The sequence below is a fragment of the Tigriopus californicus genome, chromosome 11, assembly GCF_007210705.1.
Source record: "Tigriopus californicus strain San Diego chromosome 11, Tcal_SD_v2.1, whole genome shotgun sequence".
Classification (NCBI taxonomy): Eukaryota; Metazoa; Arthropoda; class Copepoda; order Harpacticoida; family Harpacticidae; genus Tigriopus; species Tigriopus californicus.
Genome location: NC_081450.1, coordinates 14,171,305 through 14,183,472, shown reverse-complemented (window position 1 = coordinate 14,183,472; position 12,168 = coordinate 14,171,305). Strand labels below are relative to the sequence as shown.

The following is a 12,168-nucleotide window of genomic DNA, read 5'->3' as shown; positions in this document are numbered from 1 at the left end:
TCTTGCAAGTTTTGCATTTTTGCATGTTTTGCCCTTTTAATTTGTAAAGTCCTTGTTATCATTCTGAAGGGGGGGGGGGGGGGTAAAGATTGGTCCTTACCTTTGGAACAAACAAATCCAGCTTGTTCAGTGCATTTACTCTGTAACAGAATGTGACCAGGACCAAAATGCTCCAAAGTCATACAATCTGTAAATTGAGTGTCCACTCCTAAAAGCAAATTATCTTTCAATAGAAACCATGAAACTGTTAGAAATATTGAAGGTTTATACCACTTGGGCATTGGAATTGACACAGTGAGGTCATTTCACTGGAGCAGAGGACGGTCTCAAAGTTCCAGAGTCAGTGATTCCAACGCATCGCGATTCAACATCCCCTTTCAAATCTGGTATTTTGGATTCGGAGAAGGTGCTGAAGTTGGCGGGCGTGTTATTTTCATCCATCCAAAGGAAACCACGGAGCTGGGCGTAGTGCAAGACATTCCACTTGGTTTTCCAGTCCAACAGCCATTGGTAGCCCATTTTGGGATTCTAAAAGCAACAGAACAGTATTATTGAAAGGCTATTCCTAGCTTAGAAATTAATGGTTAGTAAATGATACACATAACTCAAATTTTTGTCCTGCGGATGGATCTTGCCTTTTCTTTTCATCGTTCTAATGTGAAATACTTTAGACCAGGTTTTATGAAAATAAGAGTCGACATTGAACCAACAAAAGGCAACAAAGAAGGGTAAAAACGAATATGTTTTGGTTTCTTTACCACTCACTGTGATTTCATTTTCTGGTTAAGTGTTTGCTCAAATGCCAACACATTCAGATATGTTTTTCTTTGTCAAAGAAGCAAAAGGAACAACTTTTGTGAAATAAACATATTTAAAAGTAGCTCAGATAAGTGTGTTAAATATTTGTCAAAAACGTATTCAATCAATATTAAACATTTCTTAGTTTTGTATGTATGGACGTAAAATTTCATAAACTTCTATTTAGCACATGCTTAGTTATTACAACTTAAAGATTGCGTTTTGCGTATTGAAAGATCGAAAATTGGTCTAATTATGTTTCCAGTTATTCCCAAGGTCTTTTTCAATGACACGACAAGAAATAATGTTTTCTGTTTTATTTAAGACTTCTATAAAAGCTAAAAGTAGCAAAATAGTCGCTTAAAACTTACAAAAGATGTAAAATTGCCTTTCATTTTACTTGAGTGCCAAAAGCTACAATATCCTATCGTGTTCCTAAAATATTTGAACGATACCTGTGACAGTTTAATTTTCAAAATAGTCGCTTTTTGCAACGATTAATTTCTACGTACTAGCGATGTTTTTATTCTTTTCAACGTTAATAAAATTTTGTCAGAGTTCAAGTTTAAGCTTGATTAAAGTTTTGTTCAAGAGGTGAGGTCGAATCTATTGGCGTTTTTCTCTTATGCAAACTCTAAGAGAAAAATGAAACACTCTGTCGGGCCTTTTGAGGTCGATGGGGAAGCCATAGACAATGTAGAGACTATGGCCAAACATACTTGGAGATCAGTTCTCTAGTGTGTTTTCAACTCTACTGAGTTTTGGAGCAACAGTCCATTGCTCTATTGATGAGTTTGTTGGACTGGCAAGGCTTGTCAAGCTGAGCATTTAGATGATCTTGTAGTCACAGAGTCAGGATGCTTTCGAGGCCATCAGGGACTTAAGACTCTCGAGCTTCCTGGCCCTGATGGAGTGACATCTCAGTTTCTGATGAGATGCTCATAGGTTCTTGCTCCTGTTTTCTCGTACTTGATGCGTTGCATCTTGGACCAGGGCAAGTTCCTCTCTTCTCTGAAGGTAGCTCATGTTTTTCCAATTTTCAAAAGGGGAGATAAGTCACTCCCAGTAACTACAGGCCAATTTCTCTCACTTCGAATATTGCGAAGGTGTTTGAGAAGATCATGAAGTTCAAACTTGTTGAATTTCTTGATATTCATGAAGTCCTTCCTCCTAGCCAGCATGGGTTCCGAGTACATTTTAGCACGGTTACCCAACTGATTGAGCATATAGAGCAAGTTATTGAGGGACTGGAGAGCCATGAATCAGTCGATGTAGTTTATCTTGACTTCGCCAAGGCCTTTGACAAGGTAGATCATGGCCTTTTAGTTAATAGGCTCCATGAGATTGGGATCCAAGATAAGGTTCTCTATTGGCTAAAAAGTTTCATTTATGGTAGGAAACAATTAGTTAATGTAGGGATCCCTTAGTGACATACATGATGTCAAGTCGGGCGTCCCTCAGGGCTCCATTTTGGGTCCTCCCTTTTTCATCATCTTCATTGCTCCGCTTCAGAAGCTTGGTAGTAGTAATGTCAGTTCTCTTCTTATGCTGATGATACAAAATTGGTATTTGGTAGGGAATGGTCAGAAACTGGATGAGACCTGTATGACCTTTTTTTCGCAGCCTTGCCAAATTGAGTTGAACCAAGGACAAGGCTGACAGATTAGAGTGTGAAGCTCGGAAGCCATGTTGGCCATGTGGGAGTATAAAAGCTTGCACAAAAGAAAATTTAATCAATTCATTTCTCTTCAAACCACACCGAATTATTCAACAAAAACTATTTTCCAGTTTTTTATCACTTACCTCAGCGTTTGCTTAGCTGATTTAGGTTGAAAATCACTAATTATGAAGAAACTCACTAACAAAAGGCCCATTTTTTTCCGACCCTTTATCATTAGGGAAGATTGAAAGCATTTCATAACCTAAGTAGAAGATCATTCGCTCGTATTCATCCTCGTGCGGGCGGTGGCCAATATCCCGTTGAACGATTGGCACGTGTTTGACGCTTTCGTCACATTGAGTTGGACCAGCTTTTTAACAAACACTTGTCTCCACTTTCAAATAAACCCGAAATATTGTTGGCAGGAAGACCAAGACAATTGCAACCTATGAAAATATTCTTGAGTTATTGAGCTCTTTTTTTCCCTTTTTGACGTCCATAGCAGTATTTTACGATGTTTGGTGGTGTTCCATAATCCCAAGGGGTCCAGATCTCCATCAAGTTGCCGATTATATCCCAGCCAATAATCTCGCAAGTCCGTGATGCCCATTTCCCTCTCCAGGGCTCTCGAATAAGCTCGTCGATGAATTGATCTAAAATAAATGATTCAAAACTGGGGTTTTCCAGCAGAGTTGGCTTCACGTCTTGATCTGAAAACATCGGTCGTAATGAAAATGTTTAGATCTGAGAAAATAAGAAAATCCCTGTTTCCACGGGGAAAACAATGTGTTGAGGATCTTTGTAAAGTCAAAAAGTTTCAAAGAATGAGGGCTTAAAAAAAAAAGATATCTTAAAGATTTACAATGCTGGAGCCAATGCTGTACTCCATGTCTACTGATTCGACTCATCCAATCTTGGTGACATCTGTAGAGTCTAAAACTCCAATTGTTGGCAACAAGACAGCAAAGTTTGACCTCAACTTGCACTCCAGAAAAGATGAGATACAAAAGAGCATGACGCTAACAATAGAAGCAGAAAATGGCATATCGTCTGGTCTCAGAAGAGCACAAAGGAAGTGACACATTTATTATGTGTAACAGTTTGCTGTCTTTGCACGGGTAGCCTTTCTGATGGAGCTTGATGGTCACTCTTTGTTTGTCCATGTTGCGCAACCAAAAACGATATATGAAATACATTGAAGGTGCCTTTAAAGTCTTTTATCATCTTGTATAGCGGTAAAAACTGCAACTTACCTTTGGAACAAACAAATCCAGCTTGTTCAGTGCATTTACTCTGTAACAGAATGTGACCAGGACCAAAATGCTCCAAAGTCATACAATCTGTAAATTGAGTGTCCACTCCTAAAAGCAAATTATCTTTCAATAGAAACCATGAAACTGTTAGAAATATTGAAGGTTTATACCACTTGGGCATTGGAATTGACACAGTGAGGTCATTTCACTGGAGCAGAGGACGGTCTCAAAGTTCCCAGAGTCAGTGATTCCAACGCATCGCGATTCAACATCCCCTTTCAAATCTGGTATTTTGGATTCGGAGAAGGTGCTGAAGTTGGCGGGCGTGTTATTTTCATCCATCCAAAGGAAACCACAGGAGCTGGGCGTAGTGCAAGACATTCCACTTGGGTTTTCCAGTCCAACAGCCATTGGTAGCCCATTTTGGGATTCTAAAAGCAACAGAACAGTATTATTGAAAGGCTATTCCTAGCTTAGAAATTAATGGTTAGTAAATGATACACATAACTCAAATTTTTGTCCTGCGGATGGATCTTGCCTTTCTTTTTTCATCGTTCTAATGTGAAATACTTTAGACCAGGTTTTATGAAAATAAGAGTCGACATTGAACCAACAAAAAGGCAACAAAGAAGGGTAAAAACGAATATGTTTTGGTTTCTTTACCACTCACTGTGATTTCATTTTCTGGTTAAGTGTTTGCTCAAATGCCAACACATTCAGATATGTTTTTCTTTGTCAAAGAAGCAAAAGGAACAACTTTTGTGAAATAAACATATTTAAAAGTAGCTCAGATAAGTGTGTTAAATATTTGTCAAAAACGTATTCAATCAATATTAAACATTTTCTTAGTTATGTATGTATGGACGTAAAATTTCATAAACTTCTATTTAGCACATGCTTAGTTATTACAACTTAAAGATTGCGTTTTGCGTATTGAAAGATCGAAAATTGGTCTAATTATGTTTCCAGTTATTCCCAAGGTCTTTTTCAATGACACGACAAGAAATAATGTTTTCTGTTTTATTTAAGACTTCTATAAAAGCTAAAAGTAGCAAAATATGTCGCTTAAAACTTACAAAAGATGTAAAATTGCCTTTCATTTTACTTGAGTGCCAAAAGCTACAATATCCTATCGTGTTCCTAAAATATTTGAACGATACCTGTGACAGTTTAATTTTCAAAATAGTCGCTTTTTGCAACGATTAATTTCTACGTACTAGCGATGTTTTTATTCTTTTCAACGTTAATAAAATTTTGTCAGAGTTCAAGTTTAAGCTTGATTAAAGTTTTGTTCAAGAGGTGAGGTCGAATCTATTGGCGTTTTTCTCTTATGCAAACTCTAAGAGAAAAATGAAACACTCTGTCGGGCCTTTTGAGGTCGATGGGGAAGCCATAGACAATGTAGAGACTATGGCCAACATACTTGGAGATCAGTTCTCTAGTGTGTTTTCAACTCTACTGAGTTTTGGAGCAACAGTCCATTGCTCTATTGATGAGTTTGTTGGGACTGGCAAGGCTTGTCAAGCTGAGCATTTAGATGATCTTGTAGTCACAGATCAGGATGCCTTTCGAGGCCATCAGGGACTTAAGACTCTCGAGCTCCCCTGGCCCTGATGGAGTGACATCTCAGTTTCTGATGAGATGCTCATAGGTTCTTGCTCCTGTTTTCTCGTACTTGATGCGTTGCATCTTGGACCAGGGCAAGTTCCTCTCTTCTCTGAAGGTAGCTCATGTTTTTCCAATTTTCAAAAGGGGAGATAAGTCACTCCCAGTAATACAGGCCAATTTCTCTCCACTTCGAATATTGCGAAGGTGTTTGAGAAGATCATGAAGTTCAAACTTGTTGAATTTCTTGATATTCATGAAGCTTCCTCCTAGCCAGCATGGGTTCCGAGTACATTTTAGCACGGTTACCCAACTGATTGAGCATATAGAGCAAGTTATTGAGGGACTGGAGAGCCATGAATCAGTCGATGTAGTTTATCTTGACTTCGCCAAGGCCTTTGACAAGGTAGATCATGGCCTTTTAGTTAATAGGCTCCATGAGATTGGGATCCAAGATAAGGTTCTCTATTGGCTAAGAAGTTTCATTTATGGTAGGAAACAATTAGTTAAGGTTGAGGGATCCCTTAGTGACATACATGATGTCAAGTCGGGCGTCCCTCAGGGCTCCATTTTGGGTCCTCCCTTTTTCATCATCTTCATTGCTCCGCTTCAGAAGCTTGGTAGTAGTAATGTCAGTTCTCTTCTTATGCTGATGATACAAAATTGGTATTTGGTAGGGAATGGTCAGAAACTGGATGAGACCTGTATGACCTTTTGTTCGCAGCCTTGCCAAATTGAGTTGAACCAAGGACAAGGCTGACAGAGTAGAGTGTGAAGCTCGGAAGCCATGTTGGCCATGTGGGAGTATAAAAGCTTGCACAAAAGAAAATTTAATCAATTCATTTCTCTTCAAACCACCGAATTATTCAACAAAAACTATTTTCCAGTTTTTTATCACTTACCTCAGCGTTTGCTTAGCTGATTTAGGTTGAAAATCACTAATTATGAAGAAACTCACTAACAAAAGGCCCATTTTTCCGACCCTTTATCATTAGGGAAGATTGAAAGCATTTCAATTTACCTAAGTAGAAGATCATTCGCTCGTATTCATCCTCGGTGGCGGCGGTGGCCAATATCCCGTTGAACGATTGGCACGTGTTTGACGCTTTCGTCACATTGAGTTTGGACCAGCTCTTTAACAAACACTTGTCTCCATCTTCAAATAAACCCGAAATATTGTTGGCAGGAAGACCAAGACAATTGCAACCTATGAAAATATTCTTGAGTTATTGAGCTCTTTGTTTCCCTTTTTGACGTCCATAGCAGTATTTTACGATGTTTGGTGGTGTTCCATAATCCCAAGGGGTCCAGATCTCCATCAAGTTGCCGATTATATCCCAGCCAATAATCTCGCAAGTCCGTGATGCCCATTTCCCTCTCAGACTCTCGAATAAGCTCGTCGATGAATTGGATCTAAAATAAATGATTCAAAACTGGGGCTCAATAATGAGTCACATCTAACAATCAACAATAACCACCTCCAAATGTGTTGAGGGTTTGGCTAGATGAGCGCCATCCTTTCGGCAAGTCATTTCTGCGTCAATCTTGGTTTGCTCTTGGTGGAATACTTTGATGCATTTATCTTGGAAAATAGCATAACCTTCCGGACATCCAAAGATGGGCTCTTGGTGGCAAATATATCCGTACGAACTCATTTGGGATGCTTGAGCCACTATCTCTTGATGAAAGGTCACTAAACCTCCTTTAGCACGCTTCAGCCCAAATCCATAAGTTTTGGATTCTTCCAATGTGTCGGTCAGCAATGAATCCTTGGCGTCGCACAGACCCCTTGATTTTTCAAACGTAGTGGACAACCCCATTGAATAGCCCCGGCTTGACATTTGGATCAACAATGTTGAAATAGATCAATTTCCATTTCTCGACGTGAAACCCTTTACGTTACCTGTCGGTGAGCTGATCGGTAGGGGCATGTCGGTTAGCTTGTGGGTCTTTCAGGAATCCAAAAACTCCGATCTGGAACACTTGGTCTACGGGGTAAAAGAAGTCGGCCAATTGCTGATTCAGCATTTCCATCTCCTGGCAACTTCGAAGAGCGACCAATGACCCTTGATCCTTTCCACATTGCACTAAAGACTGTGGTAAATTCCTGCAGTGCGGAAAGCGTAGTTTTATGGTGCTCACATAGTATTTCTTGTCTGTTTGCCCACTAACCTCTTTTTCTCATTTTGAGCCCCATACGAAACTACCTTCAAGCATTTCTGCACTTTGGAGTACCATGTGTAACCCTTGGAACACTTCGATAAGCACACGTAGCCAAACTGCTCCCCCAAATCAGCTGCCCGCCAAGAATAGTCTTCGTCACGTTGCATCAGAAGGGCGTTTAGGTGAGTGCAACCCGTGGACTTGCAAGCGTAGTCTGTTGGACAAAAAGGGCGGATTTCGGTGATGACGGCTCATGGCAATAGCAGGTATGACAAGCTTACTTGGAGTGTTGGCTTGCCATTGTGTATACTTATTGAACGGTTGGAAGTGAGTGGTCCAGTGCCATTGGCTCTGATTACTGAACCTTCCAGCGATCCAAAAGTAGTTCATGTTTCGAAAGTGCTCAAACTGGAGCCGTTTCTTTTCAATCAATTTAATTGCAGCGTCGCGAATAACGTCGTCAACGATAGCGATCAAATCTGCACCATCCTGATTGCAAGCCTCCACAGCCTCGTCAAAATTGACTGGAAACGTAGAGACCCTCATGCACATATCTCCTACCTAAAACACGAACATACATTTGATTATTTTTGAGAGTTGCGATGTCGCCTCAAAGTTCTGGCTCATTTGAATTCCACTAACGTCATCATAGTGATCTCCACATCCGTTTTCTTCCGGGATAAGAAAGTCGGTGCAGGATCCTTTTATACCCACATTTGAATATGAAACATTCAGGGATGCCTCACTTGGTATGGGGCACCAATAATAACGATTCAGGGCAGAGGGAGTGGTTGCATGGCGGGTGCACGAATCATAATACCTAAAAGAGAAATCGCAGTAATCCCACTTGCCGAAAGTGAACAAATCCGAGAAGCAAGTCCAACCTTTTATTCATCAGGAAAGGCACGGAGCAATAGTGTCCCACGGCATTGTCATAGGCGATGGTTCGCTCATCACGGCACTTGCCCCATTTGCCTGGAACCATTTCTCCTCGATCATTCACTTCCGTAGCGCACCAAGGGAAGCCTTGGGTGTCTAATAAAGCAATAGAACATAAGATCAGTATATTCTTCTCGAGTGCTAAGGGTGGAATCATAAAGTACTCGATAAAAAGAACTTCAGTTTTAGAAACAATTCAGATAATGAAGTACTCTATGGTAGAAAGCCAAGTACAAATGAATTTGACCTATCTAGCCATGGGTCCCCTCCGATCCTGTTCTGCTCAACGCAAAAGGGTGCTAATAGATTCAGAGGTCAAGATTGGGATAACAACCTTCTAGCCCTCTATATGAAAACTAGGAGCATAAAGCTTTATCTGACTAGATTCTTTACATTTTATCGATGAATAAAATGTCGTCATCTTCATGACAAAAAAGCTGGATGAAGTTGACCGCCCAATGTTGTGAACGTTTTGTCACTTTAAAATTCAGACTAGTATGGCTTTTACACGTTTGACCAGTATACATGAATGAGCTATGAGAACAAGCATGTGCTCAACTAATTCATGACACCCAATAAACCCCTATGAGTTATTCGTTTGCAGAAAGTAACCCTACCAACATAACCAAGTAGTCTCAGAGCCCATCAATATCATTAAGTTCCTTTGGTTTAAGCATTTGCAAAAGCTGCGAAAATATTTGCAACTCCATGGCTGCGAATATGACAATGGAATAAAGGAGTAACATATGGAGGCATTATGTGCACCTCACTTCTCAACAGAGGCAAAAAAGAAGAGGTTTTAGACCCTTTGCATAACATTGGAGGGCTGATTCATTTGTGTCAAACTACGAAAACCTAAGGTACAAAACATTAAGTCTTTCAGCTCATTCTTGCGATAACTTGTTCAAAACTGAGTTCTTTCTTTATACTTCATAAAAATGATCTTCATAAAAGTACATGTTTTTAGCCAAAAAAACTAACTTTTGACATCGTAGGATAAAAAAGTTTAACCTACAATCCTCAGTGACGAGCAAATTATTCGAAAATGAAATCTATTGATTTTTCTTTGTCTTCTAAACCTCTTCCGGTAAAGGTGTTAAAACAAATTACGTATGAAATTCCCATTGATCATGATTCTGCTTCCTCGCATCTACAAAAACTCTCGAAATTAAGGCAATGCTGCACTAGTTTTTCCAAACTTCCAAAATAAAATGGTTGTGAAAGTGTTCTTGGTCTTCAAGTAACTTTTTAGCGTAACGATGTTCTAGACATTTTTTGAAGTATATGTGGTTACCTTTTAAAAGGAAGATTTTTTTTCTTTTAAAACTAGATATTTGATAGAAATAGGATATTTTGAAAAAAAGAGCATTAGGCACTCCTTCCTCAAAGGAGAAAAAAAATGATATCTAAGTTCGACAAAATATGATTGATGAGAAAAGAGGAGATGGACAATACCTGAGAAAGCATTGCATTTTGCCTTTACTTGGCTTTCTTACCCATTTCAGTGGAGGCGTGAACAGATTGAGCACAACCCACGTGCCTGGTTGAGTTATAAATGAAGGGCAAGTGGCAAACTTGAATTGGGTCTGCTTCCAAAGTTTCAATCGGACGAGCCTCACAAATGTAGCCCAATTTGCCGTGACCTTCATTGGTCCCATTAAAGTAGCCTTGGCACGGAACATTTCTTAGCTTGCCAGTAACAGTCATTATTGCCACGCAAGCTTTAGTAGCATCTTCTTCTGGGAAACTGTCGTCCCATTCCATCATCGATTCCTGAACCTTGAATGGTACCATAGTTCCATCAGAATAGTAGAGCTTCACAAGCCCTGATTCGAAATGCACCATCAATCCTAGTGCTACATGTGAAATGATCGTCGATTGAAACACCGTGAATTGTTCAACATTTTTCATGGTCTGCAAGGCTGATTTAGACCGGGGTTGGAGGAGGCGTCCACCGTCCAAAGAGCAAGAATCTTGAGCACGTTCAAAACTTGATGCCATTTTAGCTGGATGACTTGGAGAAAGCTTGTAGCAAGTTTGTGTTCCATACAGTCTTTGGTAACCAATGGGACAATTATTGACCGAGCAATCGGCGTTGCAATCGGCTTCCATGCCATCAATGTGATTGTGATCCCTATCAGTTTTGGTGCTACACCAAGGTCTTCCGTTTTTCGACCCCAGAGTAATGCATTGATCGTACATCCGTCCCTTAAATCTGAACGAAACAAGCTTTTGTTGAGACGTGTGATGTAGTACATACAATACCTTCAGTGCGTGTGAGCTTTACCGAAAAGGAAAGGCACAAACCATTCCAGAGGTCGTGAAGCATTGAGATGATTGACAGAGACCGTAAGAAACGAACGAAGGATCTTTTTTGAAACATTCCACTCGGACTTGGTTCAAATGACCCCCCCTCATCTGCAATTGTCCACAAGGTGTAGACATGGAAGTAGCTCCGAAGCTTGCTGATTCTCCGGTAACCGGATCAAATCTGTAAGAATGGATCTTCAAGATGACTCATTCTGCCAAAGATGAACAACTGAGACAACCATACTTATTGACGTGTACAAAAGTATTTTCATCCACTTGAGTATTACCTAACCAATAGCGGGCCTGAAAAAAGGAAAATGAAAATTTGGGCCTTTCATTGATTTCTATATCTGTATTGTTTTAATTTTAACATTCCGATAGACTTGTGGTGATTAGAATGAATATCAAAAACATGAATCAGTACTTACATACTTTTAATCCAAGAATTGATGGTGGTTTTTATAACTCATCACAGCTATTAAATGAGTTACCCATACGTAGAAGTACAAACTATGATTTGTTTCCCAAAATGGCGGCCTGGCCGTCGAATGCATTTTAGAATTCATTTGGCACTCCAGTATATATTTTTTCCAAGACGTCTGGCGAGATCTTTCTCCAAGAATTTTTCAGATTACAAAAGAGGGTTTGCTCCGAGGTCGCTAGTGCTTCGTTGTTGAGTTGCTCCTGGAGCAAGGCTCATATATTTTCAATAGGAGACAAGTCAGGGCTATTGGCAGGCCATATGTCCTTGCTCCAGAAACAACCCAAATGTTGTTGACAGTAGTTTTGGGCCTTGCCCGAAGTGTGCGCTGGAGCGCCGTCTTGTTGGAAAATCCCTCTTGAATGATCAAGCACCAATTTTCGTCGAGTCCTTGACAAAGCTGGCAATAATGACTTGGACAATATTTCATCAACATAATACTCCGCAGTCACAGGCTGATTTTTTTTTGAATAAAATGCCATTCGGAAACCGCCCTATACCTAACTAGGTTTAGAAATAGGGTCAGCTCTAAAATGTTGAAACTGAGCTATCATATTTCTCAGCTTTCTTTGCGTCCCTTCTACGTGGACGGAGGTACACCGTACTTTAAAGCACGTCTTGCGGGTAGAAAAAAGGGGCAATCTACCTTTGAACATCCCTTTTTCTTATTGTATTCCTCAAGGCCGAACTTGAGAAGTTTTTGACAAGTCAACTCTTCACAAACTAAAACCTCTACTTCTCATTTCGACATTTGTGCACGACTACTTTGCAAGTCATTCATAACGTATGGGTATATACCCATATAAGATTATCAGGGCGTATCCTATTACAACGAACTAAGTTGAAACCAACTATGGTTAGTTTTTCATCTAAGACCCCTGGCCGAAGCCAGGTTTCTATTATAGAGATGAATGCAATCTCTCTCTCAACGGCTAGTTCTTCTAAGATCTTAACTTTTG

The 12,168-nt window shown here is 39.9% G+C and overlaps 1 protein-coding gene across 1 annotated transcript in view; it reads right to left on the bottom strand.

Moving 5' to 3' along the window:
• The window catches only part of LOC131891201 (uncharacterized), a 14,527-nt gene extending 2,951 nt beyond the window's left edge, over window positions 1–11,576 (bottom strand). The window contains exons 1-12 of the mRNA XM_059240725.1: window positions 10,706–11,576; window positions 9,915–10,633; window positions 8,364–8,514; window positions 8,122–8,299; window positions 7,761–8,040; window positions 7,489–7,693; window positions 7,220–7,423; window positions 6,795–7,149; window positions 6,591–6,729; window positions 6,338–6,523; window positions 3,882–4,142; window positions 3,712–3,819 (exon numbers count right to left, since the gene is read on the bottom strand). Of these exons, the coding sequence (XP_059096708.1) occupies window positions 3,712–3,819; window positions 3,882–4,142; window positions 6,338–6,523; window positions 6,591–6,729; window positions 6,795–7,149; window positions 7,220–7,423; window positions 7,489–7,693; window positions 7,761–8,040; window positions 8,122–8,299; window positions 8,364–8,514; window positions 9,915–10,633; window positions 10,706–10,863 (2,944 nt within the window). The 5' untranslated portion in view covers window positions 10,864–11,576. The remainder of the gene's footprint in view (window positions 1–3,711; window positions 3,820–3,881; window positions 4,143–6,337; window positions 6,524–6,590; window positions 6,730–6,794; window positions 7,150–7,219; window positions 7,424–7,488; window positions 7,694–7,760; window positions 8,041–8,121; window positions 8,300–8,363; window positions 8,515–9,914; window positions 10,634–10,705) is intronic.
• Window positions 11,577–12,168: the final 592 nt, after the last annotated feature.